This window comes from Emydura macquarii, unplaced genomic scaffold (genome assembly GCF_026122565.2).
Source record: "Emydura macquarii macquarii isolate MOO-44397 ecotype Brisbane River unplaced genomic scaffold, CSIRO-AGI_Emac_v2 contig_1876, whole genome shotgun sequence".
In the NCBI taxonomy this organism is placed as follows: Eukaryota; Metazoa; Chordata; order Testudines; family Chelidae; genus Emydura; species Emydura macquarii.
The window spans coordinates 17,288,213-17,307,894 of record NW_027132013.1 but is presented as its reverse complement, the minus strand read 5'-3'; the positions used below and the strand labels follow the sequence as shown (position 1 = coordinate 17,307,894).

Here is a 19,682-nt window from a genome sequence, read left to right as displayed (position 1 = left end):
AGCATCCACCACATCTGTGCTAGCAAAGATGAGGGGGGGGGGGGAGGGAAATGATTAACCTATTCAATGTGTAAGTATTGCCAGAGCCCTTTGATCACACATTTTAAAGCTTCTGTATCAGGGAAACCTCTGGGGAACAGAAAGCAACATCCCCACAGCGGAGGAAGAGAAGGGAGGGCACATTTATTAGAATTCCATTTTTCAGAAAAGCCCAAACCCTGCCATACAGAACCATGTGAGCAAAGTGCAGGAGCCCCAGAGCTACCCCCAATTTATATATAAATGTACTATGTTCTTAAAACATTAAAAAAAATGCCCAGGACTGAGCTATATGCTTCTTCCTTGAGAGATACATAGGAAGTGCTTGTTCCTCTCAGTGCTTGTTCCTTTATTGTTCACCAGCAATAAAATCCTGCAGCTCAGCTGATCAGATTCTGATTGGTTCTGAGCCCACAGTTTATAAAAAAAGAGTGGCCAGAGAGAATGCATTTTGGGTGAACCTTAATCCTCCCCATATTAATCTGGGTTAATCTAGCTGTGGGTGGATTACTCCAAGAAGGGCTGGAATTCACCCCACAACCCGTACCAAGGCAGGAGGGCTGCCCCTCACTCTATGCACTGCTGCTTTCAGCCTATGAGTGAATAGCATCTAGTACCCTCCCGTGGGGGTTCTGGACCAACGGAGCCAGGTAAGGATGGATTCCCATGGTTACCCCAATACACAGTTCTGTGCTAGCCTGTTTGGCAGTGGTGCAGGGCCCCCTCTACAGCATCTCTAGGGTTGCCACCGTCTCGCTCATGCAGCTGTTTCATTTACACACCCCTCATTACCACACAGTGGTGCAGACAACCTTGTGAGGACCCTCAGCATTTGAGTGAGCTTCCCCCTTTCGAGTCTGTAGGCTGTATTTAATATGAAATAGGAGCAGCAACTCAGCACAGAGTGCTTGCCTTTGGCCCTTGGCCTGGATTTTGTGTCCCCCCTCCTAGAGAAAAAAACTACCAGATATTTTCAGATCATTTGTGGTCTTTGGAGAGGGAATTTGGAGACTCAGACACACTGGAGTGGAGTTTTGCCTGTAATTGTAGCTATAACAGATTTTTACTAGTTCATGTACATGCTTATTTCAAAAGAGACAACAGCTTTGCAGCTGCTTCTCAAAGCTGACCAAGTCAGTATGTTTGTTTATTTTTTTAAACCTGGGGAACTAAATCTGTTGAATTCAGTGGGATTAAACCAAGGATGACTGTCCCAAAGAGGCCAAATTTTTAAACTTCTGTGCCTTGAACAGGAATGTGTGTCAATCATTATCTAGTAGTCTAAGGTATTTCTTGGAGACCCAGCACCGTAGCATCTGACCTCCTGCTAATGATTGGGATTGATATAGAGATTTCCATACCAGACTCAAAAATTTTAGGCACCCAAGTTTGAAATTCAGGCAGGCAACAAAAAGTCAGCCTGTTATTTAGTGGCCTTGCTACTTGCTCATTTTCCGTTTTTTCAGCAGTAGGTTTCACCTGGAGAGATTTTTATTCTATATCTCAAGTCCTGTAAAAACCCTAAAAGCATTTCCATTTTTAAACATGTAATTCACTTGGGATTTGCAATGTCACAGTGTGGCTGCAAGAGCAGAGCTCCTGGACTCTTGGCCAAAGAAGAGATTTGCAGACAAAAGTAGTAAAAAGAGGGTTTAAAATACTAGAGAAAATATGTTTCCAAACTATCTTAATCACATTATAGTGATCCCAAACAAATGGGATGCCAACCACAAAAAAAGAGATACACATCTGGATCTGGAGTCAAACTGTATGGCTCACCTCGACAATTCTATAGTGGGCCAAATCAAATTAACTTCAGATCCAAACACCATTGAACTTTGGAAAAAAGTTAACAGTCAATAACCACACCTTTTAAACAAACAGTGTTTACTATGCAAAGTAACTTCTAAGGAAACCAGCACTGAAAGCACTACAGACCCAGGAGCACCTGTTTCTCTATATTAATAGCTTCTGTTCATCTATCAAAGCAACTAAAATGGCACATTATATATACACACCTTGAAAAATCACAACCTACACCAAATGTGCCTAAGAGAGAGCCTGCAGGAATGCATGTCATGGACCCTTTGCACAACTATGACTGCCTCACAATCAAAATCTGCTTTCTCACATGCACAGATACATGCCATGCTAATGACACACAGTGGACTGGCAGGAGAAGCTTGGGTGTTTTGAGGGATTCAGCACTTGAGACTTCATGCTGCAGCCCTAGACTGGATGTCACCATGCAACTCAGCAAGATCAGAGAGACTCAAGAGGAAGGCACTGTTCCTGGTTCTTCCTCTGCCTTGATCTGCTCTCCAGCTTCTTTGCCCACAGATCTTCTCCCTCCTACTCCAGACTGCCTCCTCAGTTATTTATCTGCCTCACCTCCTCCCAGAACTGTCTCTAGCAATCCAGTGAGACTGCTACAAATGGGACTGACCACTTGTTATTCATGTTCCATCACAGTAAAATCCCATTACTCTTTCACAGTGGTACCAATGCCAAATCAACAGGAATGCCACTGCAGGGGGCCATATGAACAAGAATATAGCATCTGATTGACTTAACTCTCATAGCAGCAGACAGAACATTTTGGAAACTACACTGTGTATAGAATATATCTCAGAAACGTGGGAATCCCTCAGAATCCCTGAGAAAAGATCCAACGGCTTCCAATCTCCTGCTTCCTTGTACAAGCTAATCACTGCAGGGGTCAGGAAGGACCTGTATGTCCTGAATGTACAGCACTGCAGTCAGGTGCATTACAGGAGGGGGAGTTCCACCTTCCTCTCTCCATTCCCTGTTGGCCACTAGTGAAGGCAGGAATCTGAAATAGATAGGATTTGCCAGACCATATTGGTCTATGATCCCAATTGCAGAGGGAATGGGGAGGCAAACAGAAGCATTACCTCTCCATATTAATGGGTTTGAGATGTAAGCCCAGATCAGACTGACCCATCCATGTTTTTTTTTAAATGACAATATTCTATGAGTACTACCAATAATGCCATATTTTAACAGTAATGACTGAAGACACTACAGCTTCTCATCACATCATGTCTATGAGTATGCATACATACCACACACACTAGTCATACAATAAGACTTTGCACTTCTACAGCATTTTCCATCTCAGGATTTCAAGGGGCTTTGCAAACATGAATGCATGAAGCCGCACAACCCCTCTGAGAGGTAGCTTAGTAAATATGATTTATCCCATTTGACAGGTGAAAAAACTGAGAACAGACAGGCAAAGTGACTTGTTCAAGAAAACACAGGAAATTGGGATCTCAGATCCGCTGACTCCTAGCCCTATGCCTTCACCACATGACATTTCCTGTCGTTTAGATGGGATCAAAGAGATGACAGTGATAAAAATCCAAAATTTGCTTTTCTGCAATATTTTCCATTTATCAGAAACATTCATGTCACATTTCCACCTTTGGCCATTGGCCAATGTGAAGTTTCCCTATATGCTCCAATGTAATCAAGTTAATGGCAATACTTCTGTAGAGTTCCTTGGTTGTAAGGCAACATATATATATATTTATATAAAAACCGATTGTTATAGCACCTCTCATTGTATGTGATGGTTATATGTTAGCCCTATTTTACAGATGGGAAACCGAGATATTGGCCAAAGTGACAAAGCAAGTCACTAAGAAAAGCCAAGAGTCCTGGTGCCTGTTCTAACTACTAGACCATGTTGCTTTTGTTCCTTTCCATAGACAAACACAAACAATGCCACATCTTCCGATTTCTGAGCTGTCTTGCCCAGGTTACTCCCCCCCCCCCCCCCCCCCCCGTGAATGGGCTCAATGAGTTTATTTGGTTGTATTATTTCTGACAGTAAATAGTTGTTTTTTATGATTATCCTGTAGCCTGAAAGAAAAGAAGGGGAAAAAAATCAGCCATTCAGAACCATTCAGCTCTGTCATCTCCCTTAATACAGGGAGACCAGAAGATCTTTGACCACACAGCCAAACTCCCGGACACCCACAGGAAAGCGGGGGCAGGTCTTTTTGAAACAATGCCTCAGATAAGGGTCAGAAATCAAATAGGTGGGAAGCAAGGAGCCAGTCTGGATGCAAGCAGGGATAAACCAGGGCTCCCTACTACTCCTGTCTCCCTCTGAGGTCAACCAAAATACAAGTCTGATGGCAGAAAGCTTCCTCTGGCTTCATTCAGTTTTAACTTTCAAGCTCCTATGCTGTGCTCTGCTTTCACATTAGGATGTACAGCAACTAATGGATGATGCAGCTGGGACCACCAGACCCTCCACATGGCAGTGTGGGTGTTACAACATTATTCCCCTGATCCCTACAAGCCCTTCCAGAGCATGGAGCCCAGTTCCTAAGAAACAGTCTTCTGCAAATGCAGATCCTTCTGGCCTCATTTAAAAACAGGCATCTTGAACACAAACCAAAAACTGTTCAAGGCTGTTTCGTCCACCCCTTTCCTAGCCAAAAAGGAAAGCCAGCTCCCAGCCAGAGGAACAGACCCTGGGAAATCCAGTGGACACGACTTGCAAATACTTTACATTCAGCATTAGTCTATTTCTCCACGTCTTTCGGTAGCGCTCCCCCATTGTAAATGCTGTCATGGTTACAAGCCAGAATGCTAAAATAAATATAAAGACCCCCATGCAAATCTAATACCTCTTCCAATTACTTCCTCCCCCGACCCAAAAAATTCATTCAGCGGTCCCCGCCAATCCCTGACAAACTAGATTAATGGTCCTACAAGCACCTCACCCGGGCAGCAGCACCAGCATGCCATACAATTGCACTGCAACAATCGCTGCTGAAGAATTAAAATGTAATATGCTCTGCGATCGTGTCTCACGTACAATGAGGGGGATGGTCCCATCTTCCCTGTGGCTCTCCAGCCTCCCAGCTGATCTCTGCCCATTCCTGCTGCTGCTGCTGCTAGGGGATCTGCTGGATGCGGCTGAATGAGGCTTGTTGTCCTGCCATAAGTAATAGAAAGTGCCCAGGATCCAGGCTACAGTCAGGATTGCAATGGCATTAGCCCTGATCCTCCTCATCCCGAAAGCCCCAGTGGAGGCTGGGAGCCTGACTAAACTGGAGAAAAGGTTTCCAGGGGATCAGCAAGATGAGAGAAGGATCAGGACTCTGTGTAAGGGAGGTGGGGGGAGTGGAGGTTGATGGGGGAGTGGTGATAGGATTCTCCCTCTCTCTCTCTCTATTTGGCTGGCTCTTACAGTCACAGCTGTTTGTTTTAGCTCTGGTCTCACGGCTCAGTCCTGCAGAGCAGAAAAAGAGAGCGAGATCCTCAGGGTCCTAATGCCCCTTCGTCTCCAACCCACAGCTGTGATCAAACGCATCCTGTGAGCAGTACATCTCACGGTGCCAGCCTATCTAATGGGGCTTTTCCATCTCCAGTTTATCATCGCCTTCTCAATTGCCTCTTTGGAGATTTTAGAGTGGGAGGGAGCTTAAGATTTTATTTTACTTCTGGTGTTTTAGGGGACATGAGCGCTAAGGGTTAATTATCAACTACAGAAGAGGGACTGGGGGAGTTTTGCATTTATGGGTACTAGATAGCACACACTGATTTGCATAAAATTCATTTAAGAGTAACAATCTGCCAGAAAGAAGGTACTTGGGATCCATTTCAACTATCCATCAAGACCACTACCTGAAACCAGCACAGATGAAAAGTCTCTAGAGCAGAAGACTTGGCCTCTCCTGATCTGTGTGTCCAGCTGAAGAGAAGAGAACTAGCCTAATGTCAAACGGGCTTCTAAACGGACCTGAGGTTGACCACTGGTTACAGATTGAATGCCTCGACTGTACATGCCTTTGGCAAGCAATTGTGCTGTCAGTGATTCACACTGAGTCAGTGCTGCCTGAGCACATGCCCAGCATGACGATAGAGGATGCTACGCGGCTGGACACGCTGTCTTTCTGCTGAGACGTTGTGAACCCAAGGTCTCGAAAACTTGTGGTCTTAAGAGTTCCATTGTACCTTTAGCAAGAGCAGGGATTCAATCCTTGTGTCCTGGCCAAATTCCACTGTGAGCAATTACAGTCTACTGTCTTAAAATCCCCTTTCTGTTTCAGCTGGATACAATACAGTATTCTTTTTTAGTCTGTACTAAACCTGTGTGGTGTTGCTGTGCCCTATAGAACATTCACTGCTGGACTATCTTTGACAGATTTTTATTTCATGCAGTTGCAGTTTTAGGTAGCAGACAGGGAATCGCCTCTATTTGCCACGGCTCAAGACCTTCTGACACTCTGTGAATCCAGAGCATTCTTTCACAGATGACCAGAAATGGGTTTAAGGATCTTACCATAGATTGTGCTATTCACTGATTTTGGAATATGGAAGAATATTTCTACACCTCTGCAGAAGTTAGTCTTCTTTAGCAGCCAATTAGTAGCCCCACTTCCCTGAGCCCTTCTGGAGTAACCTTTATCGATTGTAAGATGAACTCTTCGAGATACAGATGAGGCAGGAACGTTTATGTCCTCAGAGGGATTAATGAATACACAACATGCTCCAAACTACAGGCAAGCTCCCTTCTCCTGTGGAAAGGGCATGAGGATGAGCTTTGTAGGGTTCTCCTGAGTTGTGCTGGGAAGCATTTGAGAGGACCATGAGTTTGGAAGCTGTGCCTCCTCCCAGTCCCACAGATCCCTTCTGCATAGTAAACAGAAGCCGTTTTGCAGGGAAGGCTGCTAGTCTCTCTAACCATGCTATTAACTGGGTGACTATTCTGTGCTATATAGATTTTTATACCACACTCATCACTGGGTATTTGACAGGGGAGGCCCAGATATCAGTAACATAGCTCCAAGTTGTATCCAAGATGCAGAAGAGGGGCATCCACAAGGGCCATGGGAGGGGAGGACAGTGCCGTAGAGATAGCAAAACTTACTGTCCTCCCAGCACTAGTACATAGTAGTGCAAAGGCTGTGCAGATAATGCCAGCCTTTGCCCAGTTCCATCTTGGCTTTTGTTCTTCTAGCTGTGAGCATCACTAGAGAAAAGCCAGTCATCCCTATACTGACAGGGAGGCATGTTTGGAACAGGAAAAAGCAATCCAACCCAATATGCCTGCCCCCATTTAATTTAGGTGGATTGTACTTTCCTGCTTTTTCCAAGCACACTGCTTATCCTCTTCCCAGAAACAAAACATTTAGATTCTTCAGTCAGCTTCCCCAGTATCTTATTTCTTATACCAATTATCACTGAAATTGAATGGCTCCATCAGAATACCTCTGCCCTCCTGATTCATTACTTTCACATCTCCTGATTCTGACCCTCTCTGTAAAGTGACCTCTCAGCCTTATCCATCTTTTACATAACTGAGAAACTTTCTAGGTCATCCCAACATCTCCCCTTTTTCCTCCCAGAATAAACCCAACTTCCTAAATCTCTCCATAATTTAGATTCTTCAGAGGCAGTATCACCTTAACAACTTCCCCCTTCCATGGCAGTAATCTCCTGTGGAAAAATACTGCTCCACTGTATTCCATATGCAAGAGATGGTTTATTGAGGCCCTAGGCAGTCACAATATCACCACTTATATTTTGCCAGTACAACCTAGCAGTTTGCCATCTGTCAATTTGCCATCTGCCAATAAAATCTAATACCTTATTTGTTATTAAAATACCAATTAGGTTTTGTTTTTAAACCCACATACTGGGCATGGTTCTCCACTGCCTTGTATAGCCATTTATGCCTATGTGAAGTGAGTGTAAAATGCTACCAACTGTGTCAGTGAGTAGAGATTTATAATTTGGTTGTGTTTTATACAGTGGTAAGTGACTACACAAGGGAAAAAGACAATGGAGAACTAGTCCTGTTCTTGTTGAGAATTAAGAACTGCACCGTAATTTACTGAGTTGTGTGTTCCGCAGATGGTATTACTGACAGCAGGGTGCAGGCCATCCAGCTAAAGCTGCAGCTGGTTTGAGCTCGCTCTAGAGTCATCTCGGGAAGCAATTGCATTTTGCACAAAGTCTGGAAATTTGACTGTGGTGTCAGCACACATTATTGGTTACTAATGATTCCCTTTTAATACAGGGACTCTCTCCAGTTGCAGGCAGAAGGGCAGCAACCATAACAAACCTGAAACACACACAACCAGGTTCAATTTGTTATTCTGCCTTGATGACATCCTGTGACCCCCCCAGGCAGTCTTCAGTTTAAATCATTTCAGTGGTCAACATGGAGGAGATGAAGATTCCATCAGGAGAGTCAGTTTCATGGTAATTGCATGTGTATGGTCCCTTGGTGGTCCACTGCAAGAGTGTCCAGTCTGGTCTCAGGTCTCCAACCATCACCTGTCTCTGGGCAGGGACCTTTGAGCCACTCTCTTCTGGCCAGGGTTTAAAGGCTGCACAGCCCTCTGTCTCTCACTGTGATATCCCCAGAAAGTCATCCCCATCATCTAATGGCCAGTGCCTGTATGTTGTTTCCTCTCCATGGACTCTGACCAGGGCATTGCCAGCAGTTACAGGTTACTCCGCTCTTTCTAAATAAGCACATTTATTTGTAAGATAAAAGCATTACAGAAAAAAGAAAAAACAAAACACAGACTTAAACGCACACTAAATACACAAGGAGTCACCTACCAGTCTTATAGGCCCCTAGTAGACCAAAGTCTTTCCAACCCTTCTATAAGAACTGCCCCCCCAATATGCCAGACAGAAAGCCTCATTTGTTTGCTGAATCAGAAAGAAGACCCTGAGCCAGTTCTAACTCAGCCTTTGTATGCCAAATGCACTCACTTTGTCTGAATCTCTGGAAAACCAAGCCTGAGCCAGAAAACACAAACACCCTGCGGGATGGAAGTGGATGCTTCTCTGGAGTTGTTTACAATCCCAACAGGTAATCACCACCATCCACCCACACCGTTTTTAGCTCCTGGAGGAGTTGTGATAACCATCCCCCATGAAGTAAAACACAATCGTGCAGAAACCATGCATACATTAAATACAATGGTCCCCAAAGACACTGCATGGGGTTGTAATATCAGTCGCCCAGGCTTACTGGTAGCAGATGTGATGTCTTAGCTGCTGAAGGGCTCTGTGAGTGATATTATTAGTCAATGAAGCCTGGATTCACAAAGGTACACAGGTGCCCAAATCTGAGTTTAAGACCCTAACTTCCAGTTTTAGACTCCACAAAATTCCTGTTGAAGCCTGGAGACACCTATACTCACTCCACACCTACGTTTTCATGGTAGAAGTTCCCTAGACACCTAAGTTTCTGCCTCTGAGCATGTACATTCCTCCCTCCCTCTAGGCATCTAGAAAGCTATCTCCTGCCTAACCCCAGAGTGATTCATAAGCCTAGGGAAGACAGGAATTCAGCCACCTTTTGCTTTCTAATGTGAGGCCTGAGATGTGCTCAGAGACCACCTACCAGATCAAGTCCCATTCAAAACCTGGCTGGAGGAAGTGCTCACCTTATAACTTTCAGCCCAATAGTTAAAAGAACTTGGCTGGATTGTGGTAGACCCAGGTTCAATTCCCCCCACCACCCACTTGACAGGGAAAAACAAGGGTCTCCTACCCTTCATGAGAAGTGTGCTAACCACAGAGTGATGCGCGGGGCTCTCTGTCTCTCCTGGTGAAGCTCTTCCACTGTGTATAACTAATTAAAGAGTCATGGGGTAGGAGTACGGGACTCAGGGTTTTCCACGTGGGTGCCCTAATCTCTCTCTGGCCCAATGGAAAAAAATCAATGGGAATTAGGTACCTAAATGCTTTTAATGATCTGAGTCCATGAATTTGTAGTTTAATGAAGTTCTGTTCCAGGGAAGAATAGAGCAATGTTGTAAGCTGAGAGTCTCAGATTTCATCATCTACAATAGAGCCTGGAAATCAATTGTGATTAATCTTCAAGGGCATAATTCTCTCACCACAGGATGAATAACTCCACTGAATGGGAGTTACATCCAAGACCCTGTGTATTCTGAGATTCGGTGGCTGCAGAATTTGCAATCAATTCCCTCCTTGCTCCAGAATTATGTTCCAGAATCGCACCTTCCATTTAAAGATAGTTTTCAAGATTCTCTTTGCAGCCATGAGGTTGGACACATACTAAGACCATGTCTACACTACAGGTTACTTCGGTATAATTTACAATCACTCAGGGGGGTGAATAGTTCACCCCCCTGAGCAATGCAAGTTATACTGAACTCAGCATCAGTGTAGACAGCTTCTCCTGCTGACATAGCTACCGCCTCTCAGGGAGGCAGAAGTTAAGCCAGTAGGAGATCTCTCTCCTATCGTCTTAGAGTGTCTCCACCACAAGTATTACAGCAGTGCAGCTACATCAGTGCAGCTGTAAGTGCTGTAGTGTAGATGTAGCTTAAGTGTAACGGATGTAGTAACGTCGTCCTGAATCTGCAGACAGCCTGAAAAATAGCTCTGAGAGGTGTGAACTGCCCCATTCATCTCTCAAGGTTAACTCAAACCTAAATAACCATTTAAATTGTTGACACTGATAATTGATCATTTTAGAAACATCAGCTAATCCCACAATCCCAAATTGGCTCCTATTATTCAAATCCCTCCTATAAACTCCCTTCTGCCATCTTGCTTACAAGAAACGAATAATATAATAAAATAAAAACCAAATATTTACAAATCCACAGATTTATAGCCGCGGACCATTTTTTTCAGATGGTGGACCAGATGTGGATCTCTAAGGCAGGGAAGCAGCTGTCTGCAACTCATAGCCTTTGAGGCTGCTTCCCCACCTTTGAGATCTGGGGGTGGGGGCTGGCCACCAACCAGATGATCAGCCCCCGCCCTCCATAGGCCACCAATCAGCTGTTCCATATGGCCCCCCTGCCGGCTGCCAATCCACTGTTTGGCAGCTGCCTGGAGGGGCTGGCCTCCAAACAGCTGATACTGCAACTGGTGGGTCGGATGTAAATTGATTCTCATGGATGCAGATCCACATTTTGTATCCATGCAGGGCTCTACCAATGGAGACTGATTTCTCAGAATGGTTAACTCTTGGAGAGTGCACTTTGGGAGCCAGTTGTGTCTTGTTGGCCGGCAGTACAACAGTGGCACTGGCTGGAAGTGCAGATCAGATGTCCAGAGCTGGCTGGAGGAGTTAATGAGAGCTTTAATACAGGGGAAGAAAGGAATGGCATCCTGTGGCTTTGCTTCCTTTGTGACAAAAGATCGGGCCTCACCACCTTTAGTCGTGGACAGACAGTTAAAGTGTTGTTGCTGTATTCTGGTATAAAATGGCTGAATTGGAGTATGAAACATCTGGAGGAATCCAAGAGTTTTTTCTTAACACTCTTCTGATCTGAAAAATCAGGGTCAACAGCATTCCTGGCCTCTGGGGATGGAAGTACCATCCACACCAGCAGAGGAGGATCTGTGTAGAGCTCTGGAAACAATTTGAACTAACTCATCTGGAGTTTAGGTCAAAGATATTTCAAGCACCATTGGCCTTAAGGCTAAGGGGCTGGAGCAGTTCTAGTCTTGACAGGCAAGGCTGGCAGTGGTTTAACAGGCCTTTTTCTTGTTGCCATTTACCTGGGATGTTGGTTTGTTTTGTTGTTTTTTTACCTGGCAGGAGTGACTTGTTTATACTCCACGGGGGTGCATGACTCAGTGAGCACCTTGTCCATGCAGGAGCACAGAAGGAGGATAACAGTGGAATGATTCAGAGAGAGAAACCGAAGACAGTGACATGTCAGCCTTCCTGGACCAGACATTTGCACCACTGCTCTGCTTCAATTGCGTTCAGCAGGCTGTAATGGTCGCAGGGCTCCAAACCATTGTTTGCAGCTAGGAAACAGAATGAGACCCCCCACAGTGCTGGGATGCCCAAACTACCAGAAGAGGAGTATCTTGCAGGATCTATTCTGTTTCTCGGATTTATTTTTCCCATATTGAAAAGAAACAAAACAAGCTGCTTGAAAACAAGCTGGGTAGTAGAGAGAATCCTCAAAGGGTGGGAGGTGGCAAGGGAACTCCTGCTGGCATTCTCCCGGATAGCTGACGAGCAGAGCTTCAATTTGTGTCAGAAACATTTGCAGTTACAGTGATGCACCTGCCTCTTCACCATGTGAAACAAAGACTAAAGCCCAGCTCTTAGATGTGGTCTGGGCTGACTCCAGGTTTGTTTTGACTAGCAAAAGTGTTGCATTTCAATCAGGTTTATCTAACACATATTAGCTAAGCCCAATCACTTTTCCTAGTCTAGACAAAGTCTCACAGAAAGGTCCATATTTACCCCATGATGTTGGAATCACTCATAGTGCCACTGCAGTGTGAATTGTATGATAGGGATAAAGAAAGAATTTGGTTCATAATGATGGGATGCTTTCCTCCGAGGATGCTGCCACCATGTGGTTCCTTCCTTCTTCTCTGGTTACTCTCAGTAATTCTTCTGATAAATGAAATTCTTGATTGCTTCCTGAACTGTGGCTTGTTTCCAGGTGTGCATATCAAATTCAGGAGGGGATCAAGGTGCTGCTGATGGAGAACTGTAACTGTCACAGGGAGAGGACTCCATGCAGGATTCTGAGCTCATAACAGTGTGACTCCAGTGAAATCAGTGAGGTAAAAGAGATCAGCCCCCTGAATTCATTCCAAAGAGTGACAAGACTAATGGGAGTCCTCTGCCTTCCTGACACTAAGATCAACTACATTAGCCTCTCTCCTTCCCCTATAATAGTCAATCCTTGACCTGTGTCTGCACCCCACCACACACACTAACAGTGACCCAAAGGATATGCTGGAAATGGAGGAGTCAGCTATCATGAAAAGCATCTGCTCTGGTGGCGGTGGCCAAAGCATCTTGCTTTCCATGCTGGGTTCTTTAAATCAATTCTAGCCTACACCCATGGAAACATTCCTAAACATTGGTAACTACAGAATAATATGGATTTGGCAAGATATATATTTTTTCTCTGAGCTTGTCTTAGTTGCTTCATAAAGAAAATAGGGGATTTAAAATAAATACATCATGTAGACAGGTTCCTACACGGTCTTCAACACCTTCATTAGCTAAAAGCACCTTCTCATGCTGTTCTAGTGTGCATATGTTCTTTTCGTATTCCATTGTGTATGAGCCTGTGCAAACATCTGTATGGAAGTTATTCCAACCAACACCAGGGTTCGGTGTGTTTTTTTAAACTCCATCTCGTAAATTGCTTGTGTAAGTGCCATGCTGATGAAAAGTGTCAGGTGGACACCCGTGGCCATGAAGTCCTTTATTCACAGAACAGGTGCTCCACCCAGTGTGTCTCAACCCTAGCTTGGAGGAACCAACTGTAGGATAGAAAGGCAAGTGCAGTCTTCTTGGATGGGATTTTCAAAAGTACTTAGTTTTGGCCTCACTCTGTTCCCCCTGAGGTCAATCATCCTTTCTAAGGAGTTCACATTCTCTTCTGGTTTGAATCACAGATTTAGTCAGAAATTCATCTTTACTCCATTCACTACATGAAGTGACACTGAACCGCTTCACCCAAATGGATGGGGGCTGTAATTCAGCCCATGGCATAATCTAGGCTCAAGTGTACAGATAGAGCACGTGCATGCGTGCAAGAGAGAGAGAGAGAGAGAATGTGACAGCAGTTAGGACTAGGAGGTGGGAGAGTCAGATTCCCTGCTCCAATGACTATTTAAGTATTTTATACAAAGTAGAAGCTTCAACAGAACAGTGTGGGAAAGAGTGGTCTATGGCCTAGTGGAGCTGTGAGACCTGGGTTTAAATCTGCACTCTGCCTGAGGTAGAGCAGGGATTTGAATTTACACAAGAAGTTTACAAGATGGAATTTAAAACACACACCAAGGCCTGGGGTTGTTTAGTGCAGCTTCCATAAAGATGTTTGCAGTGAGTCTTATATAATGGCATGTTAAAGGACTACATGCATGCCCACAAACTTGTCTCCCACACACCCTGGGGGAATGCTCCAACCAGCAGGCTACAGGATATAACAGGGGCACCCCTCATCTCTTTTTCTTGAAACAGGGTTGAACTGGCTTAGGTGCTTAACGCCAAGAGAGGGCTCACAGCTGTGAATCCCAAATGGAGGGCAAAGCCTCCTTCTGGCCTGGATTTAGAGACCTAACTCCATTTGAGGGGCAGTTCAGGCCACACCCTTCTCCTCAGCATTTCCTATTGGCTATCTTAGGCGCCCACTGCTGCGACAGTCCCTGGAATAGTGTGTCCATTTCTGGTTCCCACAAGTCAAGAAGGATGTTGGTAAATTGGAGGGGGTTCAGAGAAGAGCCACAGGAATTATTAAAGGATTAGAAAACATGCCTTATAGTGATAAGCTAAACATAGTAAGCTCTTTGAGTCTAACGAAGAGGTGTGACTTGATTACAGCCCATAATTATCTACACGGGGAACAAATATTTAATAATGGGCTCTTCAATCTAGCAGACAAAGGTATAACACAATCCAATGGCTGGAAGTTGAAGCTAGACAAATTCAGACTGGAAATAAAGCATAATTTTTTAACAGTGAGAGTACTTAACCATGAAGCAATTTACCAAGGGTCATAGTGGATTCTTCATCACTGGCAGTGTTTAAATCAAGATTGGATATTTTTCTAAAGGATATGCTCTAGGCATAATTTTGGGGACGTTCTATGGCCTGTGTTATACAGGTCAGACAGATGATCACAATGGTCCCTTCTGGCCTTGGAACCTGTGAATCTCAGTGTGCTGGCTTCTAAGGCACCAACAAGGGAGTCAATTTCTCCCCATGCATTGTAGAGGAAGCTTTGGTGCCAAATGCAGTTGTGAATTTTACTTGGCAGCATAGCTCCTAAAAGTTGAGTGCTGCAACATGCACTCTAAATTCCCTTGTGAATCCAACCCCTAATGCCTATCTTGCTCCTCTGCTGTCTTAGTCTAGGTCTGCATGCTGTACTGGCAGCAATCAGATGAGACCTACCTACTGCCAGAGCCTAGATACTACAGTGATAGCATTTTTTAAGTGTCTAACAAACAGAAAAATTTGGTGACCTCCCCACAAAAAGGTCCTTAGGGTCTGCACATAATCCAGCCTGAAACCCTCCAGCTGCATGATGGAGTCACTCTAAGGACTATCAGTTACAAAGGTGCATGCTGGTTATATCCATATGCAATAAGAGATAAACTACGCTGGTTTGGTGTATATACTCAACAGGATAGATGTACCATAAGCATTGTGTGGCAACTGGTTCGGGTCTCTAGCCTATTCGTGGCTAGAGGGGAGAGTTAAGGTGAGGGTCAGATCCTTAACTGTGGAATTCCTGGCTTTTAGAGGATTAAGGTTGCTTTTTTATTAAACTATAACATTCTGTTAGTTTATATTTTTAGCCCTAAAATTATATTCATTAACATATTTCTCTGGGAATTATTCAAAAGGAAAGTACAAAACCTAAAGAACATTTCCCAAACAAACAATAATTAACAGTTCCACACCATGCTTCTGATCTTGAAGTATGAAAAGAAAACCAGCTGCCGAAAAGCTAAAAGTGGCAAGATGAAGCTCCTTTAACAGTTTGTAGGAGCCAGAAAAGGGTTACCAGAGATAATTAGCAGTGATTCAGAATAACTCCCTCCATACAGCAGTGCCATTAACCTCTCAAGCAAAGATTGCTCCATTGTACTGTGCCTGAAATGGACAGTGTTACCTAAGATAACATTGTTACATATCCATTGTTACTTTTTTCTGAATTTCTTCTCCCTTCCCTTGGCAGATTATCTTTTCAGTTCTCCCTTTGAAGGTTGTAGTTTTCATGCTATTTCTTGACATAAATGTTTCCTGACTGTTTGCCTGGTAGCGTGGTGTGTACAAGAACATCAGAAATGAACAAAGATAAAGAGATTGGATAGCCCAAGGGACAGGGGTGGGCAGTGGAGCCTTTCATTTCTAAAATGCTCGTTCAAATCAAGAATACGCCAATAGCAACCGGAAGTAGCCAGGGATTAGCTAACTGAGCTCTCCCCTCCGCCCCCTGCAGATTTAGGATTATGGGGGCATAACTGCCTCTCACCCACCCAGGAGCTGCACTGTAGCAGCCCTCCAGGGGAGTGACTCTGTAAGATAGCCCTTGCTGTTTCTCAGAGGAGAGACTCAGTAGCTGCAACTGTCAGGAGCAGCATGGGAGGGGATTAGCCACATCCTGACACTCAGAACTCGGTGGTCAGTACCTTTATACAGGTGAAGGACAGTCCTTTCGGACCTGAGAACTGTTGTGGGAGAAGGGATTAGCTAATGGGCTGCGTTCAGCAAGGGCTAAATCAGTGGTGGAGTCTGAGTGTAAGGAGGCAGTGAGTGAATGGTTGAGAGATGGAGGGAAAACATGAGATAGAGCCTGCAGTGGGAAAAGGTCGGGGTGAAAGAGCAACAGTATATAAAAATAAAAATAAATAAATAAAAAAACCTCTAACAATGGTGGTCCCAACATAACAGATGCTTTTTAACATGGAAATAGAACAGGGAGATATATACATGCATACATATAAATTGTTAAACTTCCAAGACTTCCTCAAAACCACCCAAATAATCATGTGATCTTTACTATAACTTTCATCTTCCTTTCTCCCCCACTTGGGGTCTTATACTGCCATTCCACCACAGCTCTAACAGTTGCAAGAACCCCATTTTATTCTTCATAAGCCTCTCGGGTTCACCACAGCTATGAGCTTCACCCGTTTAGCACTTACAAGAAGTCTCATCCACAAAGCAGCTACAACTTGAAAGTTTCATCGGGCAATCCGATGGAGCTCCTTCCAGTAAGAAAGTTCACCTTGATAAAGTTAAGATTTGGAAACTAATTTGTTTAGAAACTTATCCTATTCATCACTTCATACACACTGCAAGATTAGCTTGAACTCTGTACAGGAAGCTGGTTTTGAGTTGAATGCATTTAAAAAATATTGGTTAAACTTTTCTAAAAGTAAAAGCAAAAAAAAATCTGTAGCTCAAAATAGTTTATACAATTAACGGCAAACTTCTCTGGGCTGGCACTTAGCAGGAGAAATTCCAGGCTGAAACAAGGCCAAAACTAGGACTTAAATATGGAACCATCAACTTTAACTATAGAGTTACTGCTGTGACTTCATAATAAGATTCACCAAATAACCTTTTGCTTGCTGGGATCTAGAGCCATCTCTGGGTGACAGCTGCAGAATTTAAAAACGTCGGAATAATAAAAAAATATTAGACAAAACCTTTAACACCTGGAACCAAAACACAAAGCAAGTTAAACTACCAAAAATATGGAGAAAGCTATGGACAACTGTGCTTTAGAGATTCTGAGGGTTTCCTGATGCAGTAGGGTGCTTCACGCCTTCAGTTCTTACAAAAATCCCAAAGATCCTGATCAAGGGCAGAACAGTCTCCGTTACTGCAGGGTGCTGCATCAGAGGCATTCAAGGCTTCCTTCCAAGTGTCACAATGTTCAATTATTTGTTCATCTGCATTTGCCTGACAATAGTGTAAGGGTTGCATTTAAAATTCTCTTCTTCGTGTTTATAGTTTACGAGACCGCTGCACTTTCCTGTTTACAACAACCAATCCCTGTTCATATCCCAACTAGATCTACTTGGCATTAATGATTTATTAGTCTCTCTTTTCCTTCCCGCCCTCTGAGTTATGTATCAACATCTTGTCTCCCAGCGAGGTGCTGGAGGTTTTTCCCAGGGGTGTGCAGGAACTCTTGTTAAAGTTATAACCTCAGCAGGGCTAGGCCCAGTAAAAATATTTACCACCAAGTAGAGTACTTTTTAGTGTCAGGACCTACAGTTGTAAGTGTTTCAGCATGGGGACCATAAAGCACCATCAATCTGTAAGTTTGTCTGTAAAAACCACGAACAGCTATGGGGCTACGTAAAAACAATATATATCTTTTTTATTTAACAAAATCTAAACATGGAGCCTAAACTTGATAGTATCTCTTTTAATTTTGACAGGTTCAGTTTTAAACAGAAATTTGAAGGTCCCTAACCATCAGCCAGATGCGTTTCTAACATTCTTTGAGGGTAGGGTTAGCACAGAAATCCAAGCTGATGTCCACTCATCACTGTGTTTTATGAAACACATTTAAAAAGGAGACTTGCCTCTGTGTCAAGCATGCTCTGTCACATCATGTGAGAAAAATCCAAATAACTAAAGCTCTCCGTCTATAAGAGCTCACAGATACATTCCAGACTCAGTTTTGTGTCTCCTGGCCCTTAGCCACTGAGCTGGCCTCTGCCTACACCCCTGCATCAAAGGGACACAAGGCCAAGCAGCTTAGGCCTAACACGGATGACAGTGTACAGAACAGTGCCAGACACACACTCTGTCATGCATAGAAATGATTTCATTACATTTTTTAAGATTTCACAAGAGACAGTTTTATTGGATTTAAACATTCCTCTGCTGAGCTGTGAATTCATCCCAAATCCTACAGCAAGGTAGTCAATAGGCGGATCATGGACCAAATCTGGATCACCAGACACCTTTGAACAGACTGCGAGATCTTTTTATCATCATCATTATTGTTATTGCAGTGTGAAAAATGGTTCTCTGGAGTCTGGAACTTGACCATACCTTGACCAAGAAATTTGGGCCTCGACAAAAATAATTTACTACCCCTGTCCTACAGCACTGGTCTAATGCATGGGAACAAGAAAGTGAGAGTGATTTGTCTAGTGTCACTAGAATGAGGAACGAAATGTAACTCAAGAGCCTTAGTGGAGAACAGCATTTACTAACTGAAGGTAGTGTTCTCCTTTGAGACAGCTTGGATTGGAACACATGCGCAACTAGGCAAAGTCACTTCTGTCTTCAAAGGACCTAATTTTGTGAGGTGCCGAGAGCCCTCAGCTCCATTTGAAAACCATGGGAGTTGAGCATATTCAGCACCTTGCAGGAATGGACCCTTAAAGGGCAATGGGAAGGCAGCAGCTGCACCAAATGGATCTGACAGCCAGGCATCAGTACAAACACTACATGAGGCTTGTGTAGAACAGCCTAAAGTTGAAGGGAAAGGAGGAATGGTGGGAATTCAGAAAGCTAGTTAAACTACTGATGAACCATGTTTTATAACCTTAGCTGTTCCCAGTTCCAGCTATTGGAGTGTTATACCTGCTTGCTGAGGAGCAAAGGGCTGGAATGACATCTTCCTGAAGGCAGAGGCTGCAGTGCTGAGTAAGTGTAGGGCTGGCAAGCACCTGCTTTTCCTCTGTTTGTCTCAGCTGCTCCTGGATTCTGCTCTCCTTGGACTTCCAGTGCAGAGGGGTTAGAGCAGTACTTTTCCCTAGCAGGGCTACAGCCATTCACCCCAGACACTCCTGAATACAGAGATGAGTGACAGAGAAGGAGATTTCTTTCTCCAACCCTTCCAGGATTGGAGGAGTAATGGGGAAAGTATAGAATCAACTGGAAGTAGAGGAGAGAGATAAGCAACACCCAGCTGGGAAAGAAAGTAGGGGAGAGTCCCTGGAATTGCTGGAGGGTGTGAAAACAGGCTTGATGTTTTCTGTCCACACAGTGAAGGGGGAGGGGCAGCAGGTCAACAATTCCACATAATGGGGAACCTAGCTGGGGCAAACAGCTGTGTCCAGAAGGGGTGGTAGTGCCTGGCCAAGCCTTTGTTGGTTCCAATCAGTATCAAGCTCTGGTTGCTTATCTG

General features: G+C 44.1%; 1 protein-coding gene across 1 annotated transcript in view; it reads right to left on the bottom strand.

Annotated features, from left to right (window-relative positions):
* Window positions 1–5,109, bottom strand: part of GALNT16 (polypeptide N-acetylgalactosaminyltransferase 16) — a 106,718-nt gene extending 101,609 nt beyond the window's left edge. The window contains exon 1 of the mRNA XM_067558132.1: window positions 4,895–5,109. Coding sequence (XP_067414233.1) covers window positions 4,895–5,092 — 198 coding nt within the window. The 5' untranslated portion in view covers window positions 5,093–5,109. The remainder of the gene's footprint in view (window positions 1–4,894) is intronic.
* Window positions 5,110–19,682: the final 14,573 nt, after the last annotated feature.